This window comes from Ambystoma mexicanum, chromosome 12, assembly GCF_040938575.1.
Source record: "Ambystoma mexicanum isolate Mex_15411 chromosome 12, UKY_AmexF1_1, whole genome shotgun sequence".
NCBI lineage: Eukaryota > Metazoa > Chordata > Amphibia > Caudata > Ambystomatidae > Ambystoma > Ambystoma mexicanum.
Genome location: NC_090936.1, coordinates 448863115 through 448889963, shown reverse-complemented (window position 1 = coordinate 448889963; position 26849 = coordinate 448863115). Strand labels below are relative to the sequence as shown.

Below are 26849 nucleotides of genomic sequence, written 5' to 3'. Positions count from 1 at the left end.
GACGCTTTGAGCAGGCATAGCACAGTGTACCACGAGTGGGAACTGGCTAAGGAAGTCCTTCAAGAGATCTTCGCCCTTTGGGGAACCCCTCAAGTAGACTTGTTTGCGACCAGAATCAACTGGAAGTGCAAAAGGTATTGCTCAAGGGAATTTCCCCCGAGAGGGGCCATAGGGGCGCGTTTGTAATGGAGTGGAACTTCCCACTATTAGTCGCGTTCCCTCTGATTCCCGTCATTCCTCAGGTCATCAGGAGATTGAGGCAGTTTGGAAACCGCATGATCCCAATTGCCCCAGATTGGGCCAGGAGAACGTGGTACCGGGACCTTCTAGACATGTCCATCTGTCCCCCGTTACGTCTTCCTCAGAGAGAGGACCTTCTCACAAATGGAGGGCCAGGTTCTCCATCCAGAGGTCAAAACTCTCAACCTTCATGATTGGTATCTGAAAGACTGAGATACAAGGATTGGGACCTTCCAGGTGACGTCATGGAGGTGTTGCTTTCGGCAAGAAGGCCTGCAACAAAATCTCTATACCGTTGCCGTAGGAAAAAGTATTGCAACTGGTGCAGAGAAAAGAATGTTGATCCTTTTCTGTGTTCCATTCCAGAAGTGTTGTCCTTCCTCTTGTCCCTAGCACATAGAGGTCTAAATGTTGGGACCATTATAGGGCATCTTGCAGCGCTTTCCATTTTCAAGCGCTCTTCGGAAGAATGCTCCTTTTTCAAAATGTCTTTAATAGTACAATTCTTAAAGGGACTCGCCAATGTGTTTCCTCCTCATCCCTTCCAAGTACCAATTTGGGATCTTAATCTGGTTCTACAATTCTTAATGTGTGCCCCTTTTAAACCCCTGCACACTTGTCCCTTAAGATTACTAACATTGAAAACCGCATGCCTAGTTGCTTTAACATCTGCAAGAAGAGTGAGCGAATTGCAGGCACTGTCTTCTGGGCCACCCTATACGGTGTTCCATAGGGACAGAGTGGTATTAAGGGTTAAACCCTTATTTTTACCAAAAGTTGTGTCGGATTTTCATTTGAATCAGAAAATTGTTCTATCCGCATTCTACCCTTCACCTCATGCACAGGTTGAACCAGAGAAGAACTCTAAGCTTTTACATTTCCAGGCTTTCCAAGCTTAGAGTGGATAATCAACTTTTCATTGGCTACACCGGAAGGAAATTGGTTCAATCGGTGTCAAAACAAACCATATCACGTTGGATTGTGCTTTGCATTTCAGAATGCTACAGATTGGCGGGAAAAGACCCACCAGAAGATTTAAGGGCCCATTCCACCAGAGGCATTGCCTCTTCGACAGCCCTTCAAAGAGGTGTTCCTATAAAATCCATTTGTGAAGCAGCAACTTGGTCATCGCTGCACACTTTCAAAATTCTATAGTCTGGATGCTTCCCAGTCTAAGGGCTTGCTTTTGATAAAGCAGTGCTATATTCCACCATATAATGGTATAAAAAATCTCCTTCCTCCTCCAGAGAGTTTTCTATACTACTCTAAGATGAGGAATACATTGGAGGACACAATCCATTCGAAGAACAAGTTACTCACCAACTGGTAACGTTCTTTCGATTGGATGTTCCTCCAACATATTCCTCATCGCCCTCCGATCCTACTCCTCTGCAGATTTTCCGGGTTATTGCCATTTCAACTCTCGCAAGGTTGATACATGACTACCGACACAATCTTCACAGTAACGTAAGAGGGGGAAAAACAGAACTGAGGCCAACGGGCGCCGCACAAGCTACTTGTATACCCAGTGGCGTCACCCTCGAAGGAGGCCTTCGAGGGACCATCGACTCTACGACATCGATGCACGGCTCCCTCTGCCGAGCAAAATGTCTGAAGCAGCTAAAGCTTGATGGAATACATCGAAGATGAGGAATACGTTGGAGGAACATCCTATCGAAAGAATGTTACCAGTTGGTAAGTAACTTGTTCATCTCACCATTGGGTGCTTCTCCCCCACTCCCCAAGGACCCCCTACCCAGGTAATACTCCATTGCTTGTCCACCCCCAGGGTCGGGATCCAAAAGCAATGGCTTTCCCTGGCCACCGGAGTAAAAGATCCCCGGGGACTAGGTTGTGAAACGCCCTCTGGTTTTTCACATAGAGGAATTACTGCGACTGTTGGCATATGGCTTCCTGATAATGATTGCATTAATGTGTGTTTTTTATTGTCTTGACTGTTTCTTTCTTCCCACCCTTTAGCGCATTGTGCTTATCACCAGGTAGTGGGCAACATATGTAGTGTAGGAGTGTGTTTGGGCCTAATTAACTATGTGTTTTCATACATTATATTTTACTGTGTTATGGTTTAACCTAATATACACATCATTTATTACGTTAATGTTTCATTATACTGGAGTTGGGTGTTTTCTTTGATTAACTTTGTGGAAGAAATGTACTTCACCTCATCATTCCAAAACTCCCTCCCCCCCTGACGGAAGCATGACTGTTCTGCCACCAAAGGGTTGTGCAAAGAATCTACGTGATCAATATGAACTCGGAGTATATCTGCTCCACCTGTGCCTACATCTCTCATCAGCCCTAAAAAGGTAAATTCAAGGAACCTGCCAGGCTCCCCGCTGTAGGACAGTGCAGAGAACCACCTGCAACCAAGGATCTTTGGCTCCACTTCTGCTGCTAGTGTCCAATCTTTGTTGCACAGTATTGCTTTCATTGAAGGATTTACCTTGTGTATCTGGATTTCAGTATGTCCTCCTGCTAAATAGTGACTTCCATTTGGGATTCTGACAGGAGGGTCTTGCAGTAAATCTACCCAGATGCCTTTGACTGATCTAGTTAATAAAGTATCACTACCCAGTATAACGAGTAGGAGACCTGGGGAGAAAGAGTCCAAAGTTTGCTCGTCCCCAAGTATGCATTTAGGATTTCTGTGTAACACTCAAATGTATGCTTGAAAGTGCTGTAGGGGAAGGTGAGCAGAGTGGGAGAAGGGAAGGATGTGAGCTTGTTCAAGAAACCGATGGTATAAGAAATGACAAGGTGTTTCTACTATTAGGCAGACTATAGTGATGATGACAATATTATACAAACCCTTGCCATATCTGTACACAACTAGTATATCCTTTCATAACCTTACCCTGACATTTTCTTTGACACTCTTCCTGTGCCCCCTTATCCTTTCACCTCTTCTCCTTCCACATCCCATCTATCCCAGCTTGGCCTCCATAGCTGCAAGGCTGGGTCCATCCCTGCAATTGTCCCCTATCCTTGCCTGTACTCTAAATCCCTGTACTTGCATCACTTTATCTTTGAATGTGCCCCTCTCACAGCATCCAAGAACCCCCTCCACTTCCTTGTCCTTGCAAAACCCCAACTAGCCCCTTTCAAATAATTAGAAACTATTATATTGTGATGCCGTTTCTTCTTAGGTTGTGATCATTTTAATCCATAGTAAACATTTTACAGATTTTGCTTTCAATATAACACGGGACAAGTCAGCTTGTTGATAGGAGTTAATGTTCTCAAGTGGTGTAATTATAAGTTGGACTTGAAAAAGGCCTCCCAGTTGGAAAATAATCCATTATGCAAATGCAAGCGACTTCAGAACTTTTTTTTAATGCAGGCAAATCATTTGTGGTGCATGGGAACAAAAATGTAAATGCTTTTCAGTGCCAGGGACAACATTCCCTTGGATAGAGCTGGCATGTTCTCCAACTACATTCACTGTTTTAACCTCTTTGCACAGGAAATTGAATTCTCTCTGGGACTCTGAGCACCAAATTGGGACTGAGACACCAGCTTTGTTTATCTTAATTTGCTGTCTTTGTTTTTATCCTTGCAGGATTTGCTGACTGAAGCTAAACAAAGACTGAGTAAAGTGGCGAAGGATGGTACCAGGTACCAGGTACTATTGGATGGCTTGGTTATGCAGGTATGTTCACGTTGAGTTGTTTAACAAAGACATGAGACCTCACAAATAGTTTACATATAGGGCATGTCATGTAGCCTCCAACAGCTGCAAGGAGACTGATAATGTAGCTGGAGGATTATGAATAGCTGCTACATTCTTTAGAACGTGTGCCATTCCTGAAGGTAATAATGCAGTTAAAAATTAAAATCCATTGTAGAACATGAGACCACAAGTCATGCAACTGGGCGCCATGGACCCCAAAAGAAGCCAACTGTCGCTCTAATTTACTTGATTAGGACCCTATTGACTAACCGAATAAATTGAGAGGGAAAGTGTGCCAAGTTAATTCAACCTTAAAAGGGCCTGCCTGAATTATTTGAGATGTTATTGGCCAAGGCATGTATCATTGCATCTATATGTGCCTTGACGGTTATGCTAATTGGACATGTTTTGCTGTATCAATGTTCCTATTTTATGTCACAAACTGCTTTTCAGATAGTGTAATATGTGTGCTCTTTGTAATTAAAAATGCTAACTTTCCTACTTAACTTCTTTATCTTGTTGGGTTTTGTAATAAATACAAGGTGGATGCAGCATGGACTTATTTCAAAAGAATTATGGGACATTAATCACCTTATGATATTCTACCTTTTTATCAAAAGGTATTTGAAATATTATCAAAGATTGCATCTTTAAATGCAACTAAGATGTATCTGTTGCAAATTAATCATTTGTTTGTGTAAAGTGTAGTTTAAAAACAACTTCATGACATTTGCAGGACTGTAAAATGTTCTAGATGATACACAGCATGATTGCTAGGACAGAAAGAAGGTGAAGTGTCTTGGTAGAAAACCACCTTCTCCCTGGTTTCCAGTGGCACTGAATGCCAAATGAATATCATCACTTGGGAAATGAAAAAGGATCTTGCATCATCTACCTTCAGATAATGATTTTACTGTTACAAAAACAGTGTGCTCTGCATCTTGCATGTATGTTTACATGCAAAGCCAATGTTTACTCTTCATCCATTAAGTCCATATCTGATACAATCTAGGGCGCTGCTTTCCCCGTTGACCCTTAAATAAAAAATCTCTTCCTTTTTAGGGAGAATATTTTAGTCCCTGTGTTTAGGGCTCGATATGTCAATCTACTTTACTTACAGAGAGCCTCTACTCTCCAAATTGAATGTCAGCCATCAGGGCAAACGCCATAGAAAGGAGCAGGATGGTTTACAGGGACAATATACCTACTCAAAAGTCAGAGTTAGGGAAGGTCAACGTGCTTTGTAACTATCGTATGTTGCACTTCTTTATAAAGAATATGTTTTAATAGTTTACCTCTGAACAAATAATTTAGTTGGACAGTCTTTCAAACAGTCTGTGCCAACAGGGTTGCAAACGTTTTCAAATGTTCTGTCAAGAAATCCTTTAGAGAGGCTTGCATATCTCTCTAGGGCAAAATCCATTCAACTGATATTCACAGAAAGTTTTTACTATGCAACCCGTGCTACAATTGGTTCAGCAGGATGAAGTGACTTCTTTGTTGAATCCACTGGCCCAATGTTGTGGGGAAGATGCATGATCTGCAGCTGGAGTCCCGAATGGGAGAGTGGAAGGAAGACCTTGGAGAGCATGAGGGATTCAATAGGTTGTTCAGTCACCAAAGATGCATCACAGCTTGTCTGGAGGCAATGTCTGCAAAATTCACGGCTCTGCAACAGAGATGTAGGGTGGTTAAAAAAAAGTATTTAACAGGTTGGACCTTGTCCTGTCAAAACTATCAAGGACAGTGTTGTAATCCTTGCACTTGTTTTCACCACCCAGTAGGAGCAGGAGTGAACATAACCAGCCTGGGACCTCTTGAAATGCTGGTTTGGGAAGGTCATGTCCAATTGTGAAAACTCTTCTATATTGCTGGAGGGTTTCCACAGCCTGCTGGCGAGGGGTGTGAAGATGCCTATCTTTAGTGGGAGACAATAGGGTGGCAACTAATTTTCAATGGGTAATTGAAAGGAGTGTGTGCGGGGCAGGAACTGGAGTTCCGGCACTGAAGGAAGAAGGCTGTGTGAGCCACGCTGCAGTACCAACATTCGAAGCAACCGTGAGTTTCTAGTAATTCACGTGTGTGAACTAAAGTGAAAGGGGCCCCTAGGGGACCCTGACGTCTATGGAAACAAGGCGAGTCACCACACACGATAGATACGCCAGACACAAGGTTGTATTCCCAAAGCTAGGGTTTATTGGAAAGCAAGTCTCATTTGGCCAACTCGGTCTCACGCCCCGCGACGTGTATCTCTAGACCTCGAAGGACGCAAGAGTGAATTACGTACATCAGTTACATATATACAAAATGCATATCAAACAATCAGCTATGACATGTTTAACACCCCCCTTTATTGGGTTTCTTTGAACTTGGTGTGATGATGGACATCTCTGACTACTATGACAGCTTCAAACATCTATTCTAGTAACAATTTGCAATTTGTGAGTGCGAAGGCATCTTTCAGTTGTTGAATAGAACACAGCGCTTCTGTTCTTGGAAGCGAGCTACATACGTGGGGGGGGAAGAGTTGCATTCCGGACCTTGCTATCTATTCGGTGCTATTCGTGTCCTGGCAGCCGACACGCTCTAGCGGGCTCAGCAAAGGGGGGCCGTAAGAAAAGCATAATTCAAGCCTTTAGCTGTATTATTCTAACATATTCTACCATATAACGAGACTGGCTGGCAGCTGCGAAATGATTAAATGCCCTGCAGCTCTGTTTCAAGGCTACATTCGGGAGGGAGCTGGGCATTCTTCCTGGCGCTGCCTACGTTTGTGTTCCAACAAACTCTTGTTATCCTCTCGGCCCTGCGGCCTTGTCCTTTTCACATACAGACAACAATGTTTTACAGTCGAGCAGTGTAAGCGGAAAATATACTGCGAAGCAATAGGAACAGAAAGCAATGAGCAATGGTTAGAAAACAAAATGGCGATTCTTGTTACATCAAAATGGCCGTTCATTGGCAAACTCGAAAAAACCTATATTCTGTCATATCGTGCATGAGACGGTTGGCCCACGGCCACCAAAATGCGTTTTCGGTCACAAAGTAGAGGTATCCATTTTTCTAGACTGACAAAAGCATTTCCTGAAATACCTTGTATCGGAGTGGTCGCGTGTGGCAAGGTACACATTTTCATTGGTCTCTGAGCATTTAATTGCTCATTTAAAGTGAAACAAACTATACTTGTCCATTATCTAACGGAGGGAAATACTTTATCGGAGTCGTTGCGTGAGGCAAGGAACACGTTTCAAAGGTCTCCGAACATTGAACTATTCAACAAACAATTATTGAAACACAGGATGAAGGGGAAAATGCACCCTAAACCAAAGATTTAATTATTGAATACTGAATTGAATTAAAACTTTGCTACTAAGCACATTTAAGTGCTAAAATGAATATAATTCTAAACCAACCAGAGTATGCTGAACTATATAATATGATTTGAAAGCAACAGGCAACCAAAAGACACTGAAGCCTAATTTTCAGTGACATTTTCAATATGTGTGAAAGCTACACAATTATCCAAACTGTGACAACATTTAACTAAACTGTGAAAAGCAAAGGCATTTGGTGTTTCCTTTTGAAGTGAACCCTGAGCTTTGACAAAGAACATTTTACTTCAAGGATGTTTGAATTATGTGACTTGGAACTTGGGGAAGGGCACCCTGAGTCCTAACTTGGTGAAGGAGACCCCAAGACCTGAAAAGACCATTGTATTCTAACTCTAAGAAAAGGGAATTTTGAGACTTTGTTATACTGTTTTATACTTGGAGAAGGGAGCTGGAAGAAGCTCAAGACTTTTTGTTAAACACTGGTTTTCTTTTTGGTTGTTGACATCCCTACACATTGTATGATTATAGTTGTGAGTGCAAGCATAGGTTTTGGACACAGACAGATTCCCATGTTGGACTCTTTGACTCAGACTTTCCTTAGTTTTATTTAGGTGGGGAAATCACCCCTTGACATGAAGCTGGTTGGACCTTTTGCCATCCTGACATTTAGGTTAATAAAACGGATTGTATTTAATCTGGAATCTGTTGTCTGCGTCCTTCTTCATGATGCCTTCACAAGTTCCACAAGGTGACATATCAATTCAAACTCAAAAGCTAGAAGACACTCCTTGTGACCAGGGCTGGACTGCCTTGTCCTGGATTAAGTCAGGAATACTTTGAGCAAAGTTCAAGTTTAAGAAAGTTCTGTGCAATAACAAAGTTCAATTCAGCGTAGCCAAAGCTCTTTTCCATCCAATAGATCCTTCCACTTGGCAAAGTGAATGTCTTTCTTCCACAGGCGTGTTCACAACTCAGAACAACTGTTAATCTTCCACAGTCTCTTGCTTGGCAAAGCAAGTCTCTTCCTCAAAACACAAGTTCATAACATAGGATAAATGTTCTTCCTCAAAGGTCAAGCCGTTATTAGAACATCATCCGTCTTCTTGAAAAGAAACTCTTCAGTCAGGATAGCTTAATAATCGTTCTTCTTCAAAGGAAACACTTCTGAAATGCAGCAGTTCAACCAGACAAGATGATAGATTTAACAATTATTTTCCAACACACCTCTTTACCACAACCACAGTACTTTAAATAATCATCTTCTTTCCTGGTATACTAGCCTGCCAGGACTAATTACTATTGGTCACTTTCCTGGTTTACTCGCCTGCCAGGATAAAACTACTACTGCATTTGTATACTCTGTGGTAATGCTTGTTCCAAAATTCTCCACACCAGAATTCTAAGTGAGGAGGTTTATTTATTTATGATATGTATAAAACACCCAAACCCTGGGATATCACAGCATTTGTTAAATATGCAATTTGTTTACAGACAAAATACTTATTCATGCTTTATTGAAGAGCCAGGTTTTTACACTTTTTTTTAATACATGATACGATTGCTCGTTTCTGATGGTCATAGGGAGGGAGTTCCAGAGGGTGGGTGCGGTGACCCCAAAGCTACAGCCACCCGCCCTTTTCTTTCTAAAGCGCAGGTTGACTAAGGAAATACTGGCATGGTACATCTGAGAACTCCACCTGAGTGTTTCTGGGTGAGTGTGTCGTTGAGGTAGGTGGGTGCTTCTTTATAGATGCATTTGCGCGTGAGGGAGAGAGTTTCGAACTCGATACGTGCTTTTACTGGCAGCCAGTATACCTCTCTTCTGATGGCAGAGATATGATCAACACGCTTGAGCCCCAGTACCGCTCGCAGTGCTTTGTTCTCCAGTAGCTGCAGTTTGGCTAAATTAGTGGTAGAGGTGCTCATGAGGAGCGCGTTGCTGTAATCCAGTTTTGATCGGATTCGTGCAAGTGTGATTCAGTTTGCTGGAGTCAGGAATTGTCTGCTCAGTGAGATGAGCCGTGTGGTATAGGCGGTGGATGATGACAGCGCATTTGTGTTTTGACATTGTTAGCTCAGTTTCATGATCTACTCCCAAGGTTTTTACATGTTTCAGGACAGGGATGTTTGCACCATCTATGCAGCTGGAGGAGAAGGAAGGGTCCAGGTTTTTTAGGCAGTAGTGAGAGCCGACAAGGAGGAGCTAGGTTTTCTCATTGTTCAAGCACAGATTGTGCGTGGCCATCCAGTTTTGTTTGGTACTGTAAACTGAGTTGATAGTATTGGTGTCTTGGGAAAAGTTACTTGTGATGGGAATCAGTATTTGGGTGTCATCCGAAAAGTTGATGTAGATGACATGCAAGGATTCCAGGAGGTCGAAGAGGTGTTTGGTGTTAGGTGTTGTAGAGTGTGGGTGAGAGGTAGAATCCCTGTGGCACACCAAGGGGATGGGGGGACTAAAATAGGGTCGGCGACTGCTTCCCCAATGAACACTCTAGTGGTCCGGTCGCTGAGGAAGGAGTGTATCCAGGCAGTGGCATCTGGAGAGAAGGGGAAATGCTGCCTGAGATGCTGGCAGAGTGTGCTGTGGTCAACTAAGTCCAAGGCAGCGGATAATTCTAGAAGTAAAAGTATGCCAAGATGGCCGGAGTCCCTGATGAGGTCCATTTGGTTTTTTAGTTCCTGTAATGCTGTTTCTGTGCTGTGTTTTGGACGGAAGCCTGATTGTCTCTTTCCAAGCAGGTGGTTGAGCTCTAGAAAGTGCTGCACTTGTGTGTAGGACATCCGGTCGAGAATCTTGAGAAAAAAGGACTGTAGTGATTGGCCGGTAGTTGGTAGGTATGGTTGGGTTAAGGGTGGGTTTTTTAAGAAGTGGTGATCCAGGCTGCTTTGATGTTGGGTAGGACTTAATCGGTCACAAAGGAGGCATTGACGAAGTTCATAATAATAGGAGCTAGGGTGGGTCACCTTTGCAGTCGGACGGTTTTGAAGCGAGGATGGCGGCAAGCACTTCCTCTAGTGAGACTTTGTTAAACTTGAAAGGGGCAATGCTGGCAGGGTTGGCCTTAGGTGGGAGTTTGGGGGGAGATGGCATTGGTTGCCTTGTTGGCCATATTGGCTTTCTTGGAGCTGATTTTAACTCTCAGGGTGGTCATTTTGTGAGCTGGCACGTCTTGGATAGTGGTACACAAGAATTTGTCTGCCAGGGCGGGAGGTGTGGTGGGAATAGGGGTCTCTAGCTCTCTTAAGATGACAAAGAGCTCTTTGGTGTTGGAGCGTGCGTTATTTATGTGCTCATTAAAAATGTTGTCTTTGGTGGTGATGACAGCGGTTTATTTGCCTATGGCAGTGGTGAGGGCGATACCGGCAGAGGGCTTCTTTTTGTAGAGGTGCTCTTTTGTTTCGGCACAAGGATATGAGGTCATTCCGGAGTTTAGGAGTTTTATCCAGGCTGGGGCCGTCTTTTGTCCATGGTGGTAAGCAGACAGTCATGATAATCATTAGCAATTTCAGTAGGCTTAATGTTAATGCTCAGGAGACCTGATTCCAGTGTGGCTGTCAGGCTGGGCTTAAGGGCCTCATGTGACAGTTTACTTGTGTTTCTCACTGTTATGGAATTCAGCTTGTGAGTCAGGGTGGCTGTGTGGGCAGAGGTGGCAAGATTGAATAGGATGAGGAAGTGATGTTAGGAGCCAATCAAGTATGGGTCCTTTGGTGTGGGTGGGGGAGTCTACTATTTGGCTGAAGCTCATAACTTCGAGGGAAAGAGTGAGAGCAGTTGCTTTAGTATCAGCCATGTCCTTAAATCCCAGGTTGATATTGTCTAGGATAATGCATTTAGTTGCAGGTTTAAGGAATGGTGTGATCAGAATGGGGATATCCAGGTTAGGGTGACTGGCTTTGAGTTAACTATAGATGAGTATGTTGATAGTGGTCTTCGGGTTGGTTGATAGTTTTGGTAGGAGCATTTCGTAGCCCGGAGTGGTGGGGATGGGGCAAGCTCGGAGTTGAAGTGAGGATTTGGTGATGACCGCCACTCCACCGCCTATGGTATTAAGGCGATCAGCCTTGTAGATGGTGTAGATTGGTGTGATGGCCAGGGAGAGGATAGGGCCTGAGGCATCATGGCAAGGAAGTCGAGCTGGTGTTCGGGTATAAGGCCATGAATATCTATGGCATGGGATCCCAATGATTGAACATTTAGCAGGGCATCTTTGAGGCAGTTAGGTTGTTCAGGATGGGGTTGTTTTCTGGCTAGTTGTGGTTCCCTGGTGGGTGAGGGAGAGAGGTGTTTTGCAAGGGGCATTGTGACCTTTGTACTCTTGTTTGTCATTTGTTGGTGGCAGTGTGGGTGTGAGTGGATGTTCTAGCTCGAAGTCTCACCAGCTGAGGGTCACCCAAGTAGGGTTGTGTTACACCTTGATGAGAGAGGGTGGGGGAGAAGTCTGGCTGTGCAACAGGAGGGCTATTCTACTTCTAAGTCTCACACATCGAGAGACACACAGGCAAGGTTGGGTTAATCCAAGGTGTGTAGGAAGCAGGTATGCTGGATGAGTGTGTGCTGTGTTTGAGTGGGGGCAGGAATGGTGTGGGCAAGGGGAGTAGAGATGTGCTGTGGTAGTTTGGGATGTCTGAATGGTAGTTGGGGGTTGAGGTTAAATTGGTGGTCTCGGCTGTTACCAGACAGGTTATAAATGGGTGCATAGTTTACCAAGTTGTCATTCGCAAGTGTAGAGGTGGTGTGAGGGTATTTAGCGGGAGCAGTGCGCAGGATAACTGAGCGTAGATATGAGGCAGGTGTGCAGTGAGTGTCTGGGCTCAGTTTCTATACTGATGGGGGACAGGCAGTTGTCCGTGATGGTAACTAGGTGATGTAGGCAATGATCTGGCAGTGCAACAAGATTTCTACAACTCTCAGGCAAGCTCGCAGTATCCGTGTTTACTGCAGTCGCTAAATATCATGGTGAGCAGGTGATGGGAGCAGCATTGATTGTCGTGGAGTTGAGGTCAGTACCAAGGTCTCCTTTGAGGGCAATTGGGCATAAGGGAAAGAATTTCACTGTATTCCCGACTTTAGGCATAACAATTGTGTTAGAGACAGTTTGCAGGCACGTTACAGAGGCAGCACTGGTGCAATAAAGCATGTGGGTATCCATTCAACAGGACAAGAGGCTCTCGAGCGTCCCCATACGTTAAGTCGCAGCATGAATGCAAACATTTTACAGGAGCCAAGTCAATGGCGTGTTGACATGCAAGCAAGTTGTTTTTGGCAAAATCATACATGTGTCAGGACAGTGAGGGAGCACATAGCTATGTCAGCATTGAAATCAACTTGGCAGGCGGGCGTGCAAAAAACATTACATGCAAGTCTGTTATTGGTGGGTGACGCCAGGCATTTGTTTTCAGCAGAGTTCGTATTGGTAGGCACACAAATGGGTGAACAGACACCAGCAGCATTGTCATGATGCCTACCCCCGGGCATCCGGATCGAGTCCATCAGCCCCGGGAGCAGGCATCCAGATACTCATTAAAACCCCAACAGCCCCGGCTGGGGGCTGTTTGGATTCAGGCTCATCATAGAAATCAGTCCTGGCGCCATAGGCGCCATGCTCATAGACTTTACTTACCTTATGCAGACCATGCTGCAAATGTGTCCAAGCCAATGTGAGGCCTGGATGGGACTATTTTTTACTCGGGTGTGGTTCTGGGGAACTTCTTACCTGGGACTACTTTGCAGGCTATTTAAACCACGCCCGAACAGCAGCTCATGCTTCGTGTTATTCTGCATCCAGCAGCGTAACGCTCACCGTGTCTGCAAGTCAGCATCCAGTCTTCTGCCACGCCCGTCTCGAATCCGGAGCTCCTAGACAAAAGGAAAATAAAGGAGAAGAGGTTAGATCACGGACATTATTTGATTTCTTACCTGATTCCGGACCCAGCACATCTCCGAGCCTGGAAAGGACATTATTTCAGCACGCGTCGCTTCGCCAGCAGCAGCGCCGCGTTATACTCACCAGTCCACTGCATCTTTCAACTCGGCGCTGCCTCCATCATTTTCTTCGTCGAAACCCAGCACTTGGGGAGAAAACAAAAGGAATAACAAGGTGAGCCAAAAAAACCGACAAAGACAATCTCTTTGCCACCATAGGCTTACCTGCTTTACCACCGGAGGTATTATCCTTTAATTCGCCGCATCTTTCTATGCCGCACCTATAAAGGGAGAGAAAACAGCAAGTTAAACTCATGCAACTTTTACCGGACAGTGTTTGGTAATATAGACTCTTACCTGAACGCCATCAGCTGCCTCCAAGCAATATTCTTTTGGACCCAGCTGCAACATAACGAGGGAATGGAACAAGAGTGAACATCGGACATATTGAACTCTTTGAACTTTATAGACACTGGAGTCAATATTCCTCCGGAACTCCTCCAGTACCTTCAAACCAGTGAAGTAACTGGTATCTACGCATCCCTGCATGCCATGCAGGATGGAGAGCTCATCATTTAAAAACATAAGGTGAGGTTACCAAGAGGGGATATCGGAGGTGATTAGTGGGGAGAACGAGAACAGTTGGGGGGAGGGGGGCATCACTAAAGTCCACGGGTGGCTAAATCCCTTTCTCCACTTGCAGGAGAATACTTCTACGAGTCCAGCAGACAAGATTAGGCGGGCCAGTCCAGACTGTCGTCTCTTCACTACGCATCACGTTGGTGGAGACCGCAGCTGTCCGGGTCCGATCGACGCCCCTGTGGGAACCAGGTGAGCGTAACAAGCATAGGGACAGGGCATTTAGGCTGCCGGGCCTTTCATGACATGAGAGTCCAGGACGACCATACATTTGGGCGTGGGCATAGTCATGGTTGCTAGCTCAGCATACCGATTCTCAACAATAACTGATTCTCTTGATAATCTTTTGACTCTTAACAAAATGGGTTACAGCTCTTCCCAAATTGGTAGTGTTTCTGTATTTTTCTTTTATTGCCTTTTGTCTGTAGGCAATGCAGTTTACATTTCTCTCCCCCTTGGTCTCTCATACAAGGAGGGCTTTGCTCCTGCAGCCTTAGTTTTATGTTTGTGCAACCTCGTGGATGCTGGCAATGCGGGTTACAATTGTCCCCTAAATGAAATCCCTTGTTAGGAAAGTTCTGCCCAGTTTGCAATGATATCACTCTGCTGCGGGTTACAGTCGCCCCCAACCCCTCCAAGTGGTATACTGTATCAGTAGGGTTTCAAACTTGCCTTAATATCTCTCTTCTCCAGCATTGGATCTTTCATGGATGCTGTGAATAATATTCTCTGTCGTCAGGCTGGGAATCCCTGGTTACTTTGACTTAGTAATTATCCTATGGAAAAACGACACCTTGAGTGTCCCATCAACATCATTGTGGGCGCTGTTTGGACAGCCAAATACCCCTTTCTGTAAATTGCTGAGAGAGATTGCAGAGGAGTGTGTGCTGGAACTGTATAAAAGGTGAGGCTTCTGGAGTGAAAAGCAAGTCGACCACTGGCAGCTGACGTAACTGAAGAAGACGACCAGAGATGCCTGCAGACTCTTTGCAACACCGTCAAGCGACCATTGCTGTCCTAATCTCGTTTTCTGTGCAACAGAGGTGCTCCAAAGAGGACGATTCCTTCCCTTTGGCTGGTGGGAACAACCAGTCTCAAGACGAACTTTAAATTGAGCCATCTCCCGAGGTCATTGGAGTTTCCAGAGCTGCAAAACACCAATACCGGGAGACTTGCTGCCCATTTCGAGTGCATCGTTGTGGAAAGGCTGAATCCGTCCACATCTTTGCTGAGCCCTTAAGGACACTCAAGAGATCCGATCCAAATCTCCCAGACCCCCTCAACTCACCCAGACCCCCTCATCAGAGCGGGGGACTGCAGGAAGCGAAGGTAGAATGAACGGGCTATCGGTGTCCTTTGATGCTGCAGAAAAGACGCCAAAACCGCAAAGTGAACCAGGAAGTTTTTGAAAGTCGCCACCCAGGTCCTCACTCGGGACTGCTGCTTAGAGATCCCGTCCATTGACCTGCCTTCAGTCATCAGACCAAGGAATCTGGAGGTCGGGGCCAGAGCTGCAACATCGCAGAGCATCCAGCACAAAGATTTTCTTCTAACCTAAGGTACTGCGGAGAAAAGGATATTGCTTACCTGATTCCAGAAGTCACCCCAGAGAGTTAGAGTGAACGTAGAGGTATCCAGGGTAACTCAAGCCGCTGCTTGTCTCTTCGAGTCCTATTTAGGGTCTCCATCATTAGTTATTAACTTGCTGCTGCTAAAAGACTAGAGACTTGAAGAAATTCACAAGAACTCCTCGTATTCTGCTACTGGTCAAGACTTTGAGACCTCTGCAAACTGCTTTTAGCTAGGGTTGCGTTTTTGGACCTAAAAGACTTGCTGTGCTAAGAACCCTCTTTAGAACCTTGAACCAGATTAGTGTTAGGCTAACTAACCCTTTTCCTTCCTTTTAAGTTACTTTCTTATGTTTTTGCAGAGTAAATGTCTTACCATAAATCTGCTAAGAACCGCATGTGTGTGTAATTACTGATTTAATACGATGGCATTGTCTTTTCCCTTTCTAATGTTGCAACAAATGTAACTGTGAACAAACACAAAAATGAGTGTCAGTTGAAGTATATTATAAACGTATTCCGAAGTGTTTTAGTGTAAACGTATGAGGTATTTATAGTGATTCTGGTGTAAAAATCATAAATATACAAGTGCTTCTTTGATGTGCATTTCTAACGAGGTTCAGTGTACTTACCTACAGCTCACATCTTCCTCTTAAGATAAGCCTGACTGCTCGGTCACTCTATCAAGGTCCTGAGTTAGTACAGGCTGATGCTAAGAGTTGGGGGGATCTACTACCCGCTGAGATAGTTTACTAAAGTCTTACTATCAGTAGGACTTTAGGAAAACTCCCCTAACACAGCCATCTCCTTCCATGTGATCCTCTCTCATGTTAACACCTCCAGGCTTAGGATCAGGTAGCGGCTGCCTTTCACTGGTCAAATGGGAGGAGACTTTAGGCTGGGGTTTAGTGATGACTCTGCAGGTTTCGTCACAATAGACCAGGGAAGATTTGTCAAAATGAACCAGGGAAGTGGCTGTTTATTTATGAAAAGCATCAGTTGCTGCAAAGCACCATGGAAGCACATGCAATATTTTGGTGCCGGGACAACCTATTCTCCACAAAATTAAAGCTAAAATACTGCTGGACTGATTGCACTAAACCACCAAATGGCACATCTGCATGGTTTTGTGCCCAGCTTGTTTTCAGTTTGAAACCAATTCATCCAGCAGTTTAGGCTATGTGCCTGTTCAATGAATGCACATGTTCACCTATAGGAAAAACCATGCAAACAGATAAAATCATTATTTTTTCCAACACTTTCAAATGTTTACACCGTCGCATTTCCGGATTAGGTAGGACCCTGGTTAGAAAACGTCATTGCCAAAATGTTGTTGCTAATAACTTGACGTATCTGCAAGCCATTTTCTGAAGTCTATTGATCTTGGGTTTCCCTTAACTATACAGCAACTCTTGTCGTCCGATAATATAAATATATTTTACATTTTATTTTGTATTGCATCAAAATAAAGACTCAAATAGTTACTTCAAGATATGCAATCATAGCAAGTATGTAGGAATAACACAGGCAATAAAGACTGATATTTCATCTCATGCCAAGAAAGGGAATATATTGGACTATCCTAATGAGAGAACAATGCCTATATGGTTCTTAAAAGCAAGTGAGTATAAATTAAAACCGCGTGGGAAACAAGCCTGAAGGGTCAACAAAGGCAGATTCACAGTAGTGGGTGTTGGGAGGGATTTTCAGAACCAGCTCTGGCGTGTGGTTTTGAGAGGCCAACATAGTGGGTGAGCAAGGGCGTTTCACGCTAACTAGACACTCACTGGGTAGTGTAGACTGAGCAGTATGGCTTAAACATAAGAGATTAGGGGTTTGTTATGTAGGTATGATTAACACACCCTGAAGTATTGAAGTTACACACAGTTGCATAAAAAATATACTTTTTTCTGGGACTAAACACATGCAGGTAACGGTCAAGGATAGTACAAAAACACACAATTCTCTACACATGTAGACCATTTGTTTCCCCTATGTTGGGACTACACAACACTTTATAATTGTGCACTGTTGAAAGCAATAATGCAAAGCAAGAACACGCTGGTTTAAAGTGAAAGAGAGAAAAATTAAGCAAATAAAAACGCTATGGCTTACAACTATTGGGCAGTCACCCTAAGATAAGCTTAAACATTCCTGCCATAGCCAGATAAGTCCAGTCCCAATGAGGTTAGGAAGTCACAAATTAGCCACTTCAACAAGACTTGGCCAAAGCCAATAGGTGTTTTTTTAAAGAGTTTAAAAGCACACTTTCTAGAAAACTCCAAATTCCAAGTCACTGAGGGGTTCCCAGGAAGAACTTGCCATAACTTTACTGCACACGTTCCGCTAAGGGCTAGGGATTGGACCTTAATCATGGATCGCCTTACATTGTTCCAGTAAATGCCATCCCCTGGGTGGAATGTAGAGTGGGACCAGATGGTACCTCCCCCCTTTTCAACCCCTTGAAGTCGCTCGAAGCACTGACTGGGAATCCAGCATGTGGTACTGAAAATGTCATTGCTGTAAAAAAGACGGTGCATGGTAGTGCACTGGAAAAAGAAATGTGCACATCTACAATTTACCAATAAATTTGCTGAGTAAAAAGTCAAAGGGACTCGATGTTCTTGTAACGCTCCACTGAAGGTGGCTTGTGTTAGAAAGTAAAAACAGGAAAATGCAAATGGAGAAAAATTCTCCACGCACGGCTGACCAGTGCTCCCCCAAAAATGTGAGTTGAGCAGATGGGAGGGCGGCAGAAGGCCTCACTCTCCCAAAAACAGCCAGGATACAAAGTCATTGTCAAGCTGGGGATTCCTTTGAAATCAAAGAAGGGAAAACTGCAAAAAGCAATACCTCTCCTAACACTGGGCTGATCTAGGGATCCCAGTACACCTCGCAGAATAATTCTCAAGAATATAATTACAACTGGTTATAGTAATAATGCTATGTTCTACGGGCAAGAATGAACTGAAGTGATATTTTAACAAAATGTATACAAAATCACTGCTACCACCTAAAATGTTACTTTCTGTTCCACATATTCTAGGGCCTCCATGTAGTACCCATGAAAAATGTGTTGGTCCAGCTAGGTATATTTTAAACTCTTCAAGAGTTCATGAAGCTTACAATGGTTTTTCCCATAGGAATCAATGGGACAAACCCCATAGGCATGCTGACATGTGGAAAAGTTGTTACAATGTCTGCTTTTACACCACAGTTGCAGCAGGTGGGGAGCCCATGGGACCCCTAACGCTCAGTCGTAATTGAGCAGGCCAGAAAGAGACCGTTGCAGTGGGGAGCACAAAAGGCGACTCCAGACAATGGAGATCAAAGGTAGAAGAGTGCTCCTGGGCCCTCGAGACTACCTGATAATAGCACTAAATGTGGAATCTGCACCCCATGAACCAGGTACAGGTCATGTTTCTGGCTCCTCTGAGTTTGTCCCCAGAATGGCAGATGCACAGGTGAGTTTGGTTGTCTAGTTTAAGCCTGGCAAGTGGCGGTTGCCGGCTCCGAGTGGTTGTAGCTGAAACCTATGACCTAGTTAAGACCCAAACTAGGCCCAAGAAAGACACTTGGAGAGCCGACCCACATTGCACTTAAGCCAGGAGGTTGTTCCCAGGGATGCAGCGCCACAGCCGAGGAAGAATCTAAGAACAGCCAGTCCAAACAGTTAGGAAGATAACAAAAGCAAAGGAAAAGCACTAGATGATATTCCACCATCAAGGAGAAGCAAGATGCATACCACAAAGGAGCCATGGCCCGCTCAGTATAGCCAAACCTGGGTCCTCTGCAACCGCCCATATTCACAGAAGCTTTCAGTTAAGGATCAGGGTAGGATCTGAGGAATGCACATGGTCTTCCACTGATAACATTTGAGGCCCCCCACACACAGGTTTTGCAGCCAGCCAATCTGGCTGACCTAAAATACCTAACATACAGGCATACTCGCAGTATGTGGATTGGGGTGTCTGGGGGAATTTTGACCAGCTGGTACTGATCCAACCCTAAACTGAGGGTGACTTTGAGGGCTCTGGTTGGGTCTTCATAGGCACAACTACCCATTGGTCCATGCCTGGTGGTCCACATCAATGCTATAGCAAACGGAACAGGGCTTAAGAAAATACATTAGTACCCCAATTGCTACCCTATTGGTGTGTTTGGCTACTGTTACAAATGGCCTCAATAAGTCACTGTTGGGTAGGTTAAACCCACACCCCTCCTACCCCCCTGAGTTTTTGCTGGACTTGGGCTATTGGATGTTTTGGACTGATTCTCCTGAGTGTGTGGGAACCTTTTCCCACACTCGCTCATTCTTTTATTCTAACATTGGGAACCCTAATTATCTCTGTGATTCTTTTTTTTTATAGAGTTATACTTTCCTCCATGTTTTGTGGCATCTAAATTGTATTATTATGGCACTTAGCATTTTCTGTCCAGTGTTGCTGGGGAGCTCCTTGAGCTTCCATTTTTATTGTACCTGGGTTAACGCACGTTACCAGAGCAGGGGGGACTCCCTTGTGTCCCTCCTGTATTTTATTTTGTGAGATCAGCAAACCCACCTTATTTGGAGAGCTGAGAGGAAACATCGTCTCCCTTTTCTCACTGTTTCAGTAACTTTTAGTTACTGTTACAAGTTCATCTGATGGGCTTTGTGTGTAGGTTTGTCGCAGGCTGCCATCGCAGCTGTGACTAGGGACACTAGGGTCATCATTGCCTAAAATGGTGGCTGTATTTTTTTTAAGCCCTGTTAATGATGACTTGTTCTTACTTGAGCCCTCTTCTACCTGCCTGCGTGGGGAAGTATTGATAAGTCTTTTGTCTTTGGCGGCTTCACTTGGAAGGCCTGCCAAGACTCTCCCAGAGTACCTGAAAGTATAGGAAGTGGTCGAGGTAACCTCCCCATGTCTTTGTCCTTCAGTGTGCTTGCCTGGTACCTGTTTGTGCTGGGAGGTTGGCTGTCACCGTTGGACAGCCACCCCCTAAATTTGAATGAATGCATACGTGATTGGTGGGCTCAGCCAGTTTTCGTGCATGAAAGGGGAGGGTCCTGAAGCAGAAACTCAGTCGACCACTGGAATTGAAGATCCGAAGGACATTTGCAGCCACCTGCAGTGACCGCCAGAGCCGTCTGAGTAACTGCTGCAGTCCTGACCTCAACTTCTGTGCGACAGGGAAGCCCCAAAGCGGACGACTTCCTCCCTTGGACTGTTGGGCCTAGCCAGTCCCAAGACTAACTGCATTTTGCACCCTCCCTGGAAGAGCGGCGACCTCCACAGTCCGCAATTCACCAATACCCGAGGTATTGTGCATTTTGACGTGCAACATCAACCGAAGCGCAGTTTCGCCTGAAACTTTGCACGCATCCTCCTGGAAATCCGGAGACTGGACCCCGCTCCTGAAAGTCCCCTCATCCGAGACCAGGACCGAGAACCAGAGCAAAGTCTACCGCACAACAACCGTCCTTCAACCGAGCCTCGCAATAAAGGGCCTTGCAAAAAAAAGGCATCAACAAGCCTGTGCTGGAAAGATCTTCTGCTGGGTGCAAGTTCTTTTCTTCAGTCGCCACGATGAAGAAGCCCACAACCATCCTGCTGCACAAGCTTCTTAACTGATACGGTACTGTTCAGCCCCTAGTATATACCTGCGGCCTGCTTTGTTGTTTCTGTGCTTCATAGGGTTGCAGTTAAACTGTTAATTACATCCCCTCTCGGGCCTACATTGAGCTACGTCTGGGTGGACAACCCATTGTGCCCTTTACCATAGAAATCTTCTGCTGCTTATCTGTAAACCTGAAGAACTCTTCATAGACTGTCTTGTTTGATGCTTACCTGCTTTCCCTTTGTTGCTCTTGGTCACTGGACCCCCAGCAACCCCCCTCGACTCTGTGAGACTCACTTAGAATAGGGTTGGATTTCCTAAGATTGGGTTAAGCAGGGGTTAACTAACGTATACAAGTTGGTCTACAGTTTACATACCTGTTTCAGAAGTTTCTACCACTTTTTTACTTTAAAAGTGTTCTAAAGTATATTTTATACTTTCGATTTTGCATATATATTCTGTGTTTAATGCTACCGTGTGATAGCACTTACCTTACTTAAAAGTTACAAGCTTTAGTGTATATAAAATAAATGCTTATTTGTAAATAACTGCTAGTGTTTCCTTAAACTAAATGTATGCTCTAAGCACCGTGTGCCTCACTACAGCCCTCATCTCTTCTAGAACAAGTCTGGCTGCTCAGCCATAGCTACCAAGCCTTTGGGTAGTTGAGGCTAAACATAAGGGGTGTCTCCCTGTTCATCCAAGGTAGGTAGGTGTTCTAAAATCTGATCAGAGAACATTTTTAAAACCACTTAACAGCCACAGACCAAAGGGAGCGCATTTAGGGTGCTCTGATGCAATTTTAAATCAGCCTGAGAAAACTGGGGCGCTTGAAGCAATGGGAGTCCCTACAGCTCTAGACCACCATCTTAGCCCAATCATCCCTAACCCATAGGTGTCCCCAATACACTCTATGGTTACCTTTTATTGACTAGGTTTTTTCTTATGGTGAGGGTGAAACCTAAAGGATGTGACTGTTCGATCTATCACCCTCTGGAACTTTCTAAGAGATACTTTTGGTCTGTTTTGACTGTCACCAGGTTTCTCTGTCGCTCCACTTCCGCGCACTCTCATTGTCTCAATCTCTCCCTTTTTATCACTTCTATCTTCTGTCTGTCATTTTCCTAGTCTTCCTCTCTACCTGTACCTCTTTACTTCTCTTCTTCCCACTCCACCTCTCCATTACCCCTCTCCTCCTCCTCACTCTTCCACTTTCACACTGACTTTCCCCATCCTCTTCTCTTTTACTACCTAGAGCCCTCTCCTCTCTCAATGACCCCTGTCTGCTCCTATCTCCTGATTTTGCACATTCCTTGTGTCTCTCTCCACCATCTTTCCCTTCTCTCCACCCTCACGACCACTGATTCTACTACCACCTTTCTCTCAATTTCCCTGCTCTCCTAAACACTCTCTGCCACTTACTCTTGCAGCCTTCTTAAATCCCTGTACACTTCGCGCCCCTCTCGGTTTCTCACTTTGTCGCTCACATTTACACACGCCTCTCGCTAGACTACACACAACTGGCACCAATCTCCTACACACAATACTTTGCCTGCACTCTCTCGGAACAATGCCACAGTCGCCACGGCACTCCACCCATATATCCGCCCTCTGCCTGGCCTCTTGGTCCACCACCACTCCACCTGACCTCACCTGAACACCTTGCAATCTCCTTATTGCTGGCTGGGCTTTTGTAGCCCTCCCTTGCTCCTTGAAACACTCCTCTTTGCTTCCATTGGTCCTCCTGGTCACAGCTCCCCATGGCCAATCCCTGGCTGAGCTCTCACTCTCGGAGTTGGGAATTGCCCTGGGAGGCTTCAAGAAATGTTAGCCATGCCTGTTTTTTCTAATCTTCATTTGTGGTATGACGGCCTTGTGCTCATTGTTCTAGTTTTCCTGTTAGCTTCCTTCCTTTGCTCGTGAGTGTTGTTGCCCCGGGTTTGGGGAGGTTTTCTGTGTCTCCTGTGGTCCCTTCTCCCAATCCATTAATTTTCTGTTTCTACACCATTCCCCTGGGGTTGGTGGGTCGATTGTTGAGTGAAAACTCCCTGCCCGTTCTATGTCTGTTCTGGATTTCATTCCTCTGGTTCCATTCTGGGTTTTGCTTGGTTGTGCCCAGTTGCATTCTGGGTTTTGTGGTTTGGAAAAAGGACAGAGTACCCTAGCTAGAAGAGGCTGACCAGCATTCTAGATGGGGGGGGGGGAGCACTACCAGCAGTCGTATACTATGCACACTCTGGGTGGGGAGTGGCTGGGGCTCGGTAGGACCAACTCTGGTATAATCCACTGGTAAATAACCCAATATTATGGGGCCTGAGGCCAAGTGGTTTCCCTAAATGTTGCCTTTTTAAACGATGAATAAGCATGCACTTGGTCATGCACAGGTAAATACAGAGGCTCAATTTAAGAATGCCATGGAAAACTACACATATATGAAGTCTATTGGGCCAACAGAAGTATTTTCAGTACACATACTACATGATGTGACCAGTGTGTGTATATGTATTTTTTTTTTTTTTAAAGCATTCGGTTAAATACAATCCACCCATACTACTCACATGAGGCCAATAGCTGGTTATAGGAACTGCACATACAGTCTGAGGGGCAGGACAAAGGAACGTTAGAGCCAACAAAAAATTGATTTCACATGCCACACAAACTCAATATTCCTAACCCACTAATTGCACATCATAATATAGATGATACAAATGGAAATGATACATTAAATATATATATATAGGCCCAGAGAGAGAACAGAACTTCAGCAACCATAACCAAAGAGCACCAATAGGCTGGATTTCATTATACTCTCAGTACCAGGCACAAAGACTCATTGCACTCCTAGAAAATACAATGATAGAATAGTAGCCGCAAGTAAAAAAGAAAATAAAATGTAATCCGGCATCTCCATTAACAGGAGAGCAAAGCAGAATTTTAAAAATATGGCTAGAATCTGCAGCACTAGTTGAAAAGTCACTTGAGGAGCAGTTTGAGGAAAGTGCTCAAAGTTCCATATGAAATGCAAAATAAAGTCAATTGGCAAATCTGCAATTGTGTTGAGAAGCGAATGAGTACATCCTATTTCTACAGCAAAACAAGAGGTGATGGCTGGAAGGTTTAGAATGAATCTTACCCTCTGGCATTGCTCTGCGTAACCCTCCAGACCATCCTTCACCTGCCAAGCCATTACAAAAGGGGAAGATCATATGCAAATCAAGCTTAATCCCAGCCCAAACTGCTTGGTCACATCGCTTCTGCACAAGACCACAAGCATCCCCAGACATGTTTCGCCTTCATTGGGCATCATCAGTGAGGAGTAGCTTGGGTCTCCTATTTATACCTCACAGGTTCGGCAGCCAAGCTCAAGGGGCACAGGAGAAGACTCCCTTAAAGAAATCGGGACCAGGTTCGAGACCTGTCAGCCCCAGGAAGATGTGACTTGGCAAGATTCAGAACCAATGTAAACTAATGGGAAAACGTGGTTGAAGCGGATCTATAGAGATCTAGGACAACTGGGAACCTGCAGGGCAAGCATCAAGAATAGCCCACCAGCCCTGTGCCTTGAGGCAAGTACTCCTCTTCATTCCTCCAGCATCCTTTTGATTTGAGATTTAAGGGATCCATTCACCCTTAAAAGGAATAACAAAGGTGGCTCAATGAGGATGGAAGTACCAGGCCAAGTAAGTTCTGTCAGCTCGTAAGGACAAAGGAAGGAAACCCACCAGCAAAGATGGTCCCATAAGGAAGACTATGGTAGGGATGACCCAGATGAGGAAAGGTATTGGGTTCAGGTGACTGCAGCTTCCAACAACAAGCTGGTAGACCAAGATATTACAAACAGAAAGCAGTTGTAAAATGGCCCAGAAAATGTGCCTAGCACAGGAATCCTGATCCAGCAACGAGGAAGGCCAAGGAGAGGACAAGAACACCCAAGGTGGACGTTCAGCAGCTGAAAATCAAAATCTGAGCGAAGACCAAGGCATAGCGTGCAACCCTAATGCCAGATCAGGACCTAAACATGAAGCAGTGGCCTCTTCACTGCGAAAATACTTCTTCATAAGTAAACGCGCTGCACTTCTGAAAATTCAGGTGGAGTGTGTCTATGAATAGGGTCTCCCCTAGATATCCCACACACAAAGGGGCTGCCCAGAGCCATCCCTCTAATCATAAAGGGATTCGAACAAAGGATTTGGTAGCCAGCCAATCAGGTTGGCCCCAAAAACCGCCATACCGGAAATCCCACACAGTTTTGTGTATTGTCGTGTCTAAACCAGTCCAAACCGTAATAGAAGCTGCATGGCTCATCTCAAAGTGCCAACGCCCATTTTAGACCTGCCACATGGCTTCCTCAAACAAAGGAATGACCATGAAACAAAACGGCCGAGATCAGGACCTAAAAAAGTACATTAGGGAGATTCCAAGATGGCTGCCGCACCTTGAGGATGTGCATGCAGTGTGCTGTGTCTATGACGGTGAGAATTAAGGCAGCAGCCCCTCGCCCCCCCAACCTCATCATTGACAGGTGGATCTAGCTCAGTGAGACCCCAGGCACGGCGACGCATCGTCATCGCAGCAGTGTGGCGACCGCAATGCGGAAATGCTGGCCCTCGTAAGGGCGTGGCCAGCAAGATCGAGAGGCTGCCCGGGAAGCTGCTACAACCAGACTTTCCCCCATCTCCGGGGCTCTCTCAAACAGTAGGTGCATGTCGAAGTGGGGGTTCAGGGCTCACAAACATCTGCATGTCAACAAGGCGTCGCCCACCCTCAGAGTTCGGGTGATCCTGATAGCCGCGACTGCCCTACCCCTGTACGGAAAAGCCCTCCGTCACCCCGGGAACCCCTCATACAGATCCAGCATAGTGGAGGAGCCGCACAAGCAAACCACTCAGACCTAGCTCCATTAACATAAAGTACAACTGAAGGGTCTGCGTCCGGTAGAAAAGACACCTGCTATTGAACTGGTATGATTTCTGGTCGACCTCGAAAGAGGAAACGCACCAGGTGCCTTCTTGCTCACTGTTGTTGTGGGCTGGCTTATTCTACAAGTGTGGAGTGATTCCCCAGTTTCTACAGACCTTCTACATAATATATAGGGGTCAGGCGGCATAGTATCCAGTTCATCACATGCCGAGAGTTAGATTACCCAGGCTGGGAGCATGAAAACCACTCAAACCACGATAAACCTGCTACAAAGACTCTGTGCATTTGGCCAGGGAACAACTACAACTGGAAATAAAGCCACAGCTGATCCCGGCGAAGACATCAGTGCCGTTGATGCAGAAATGGCTGCTTCCAAGGAAGACTTAGCAACGAGCTTCCAGGAATTCCAGGGCAAGTTTCTGGCTTCATTCTATGCGCAGTTTACTTCCTTGACTGCCGAAATAAGGCAATCATTATCCGATTTCAGCAAAGCCATAACTTCCCTTGGCGAGCGGGTAGATGCAAATGGGCGGGCGATCCAGACACTGACACAGGAAAGCAAACCATCCGATATCGCTGTAGAGGATTTGCCCAGGCTAACGAGCAACCTCGAAATACAGTGCGAGGACCTTGAGAACAGATCCAGACATTCTAATGTATGGATAAAAATCTTCCGGAATCAATCTTGGACTCCGATTTGAAGGACACTTTGACTCACATTTATGCAGATTTAATTGCAGGGAACAAGACGGTCATGGTGCCGCTTGATCGGATTTACAGAACAGGCCCGAAAAGGAATGACCCAGGAGCTCGCCCACGTAATGTCTTGGCTGCGTGCTCGTCATTCCCACAAAAGGAACAGATTCTTAGGAAGGCACAGTATTCGTCTTCAATTACCTTAATGGGAATGAGATACAACTCTTTCAAGA

The 26849-nt window shown here is 45.2% G+C and overlaps 1 protein-coding gene across 1 annotated transcript in view; it reads left to right on the top strand.

Moving 5' to 3' along the window:
* ATP6V1E1 (ATPase H+ transporting V1 subunit E1) overlaps positions 1–26849 on the top strand; it is a 451663-nt gene that overhangs the window by 236562 nt on the left and 188252 nt on the right. Inside the window, exon 5 of the mRNA XM_069628660.1 lies at positions 3821–3910. Within this exon, the coding sequence (XP_069484761.1) occupies positions 3821–3910 (90 nt within the window). The remainder of the gene's footprint in view (positions 1–3820; positions 3911–26849) is intronic.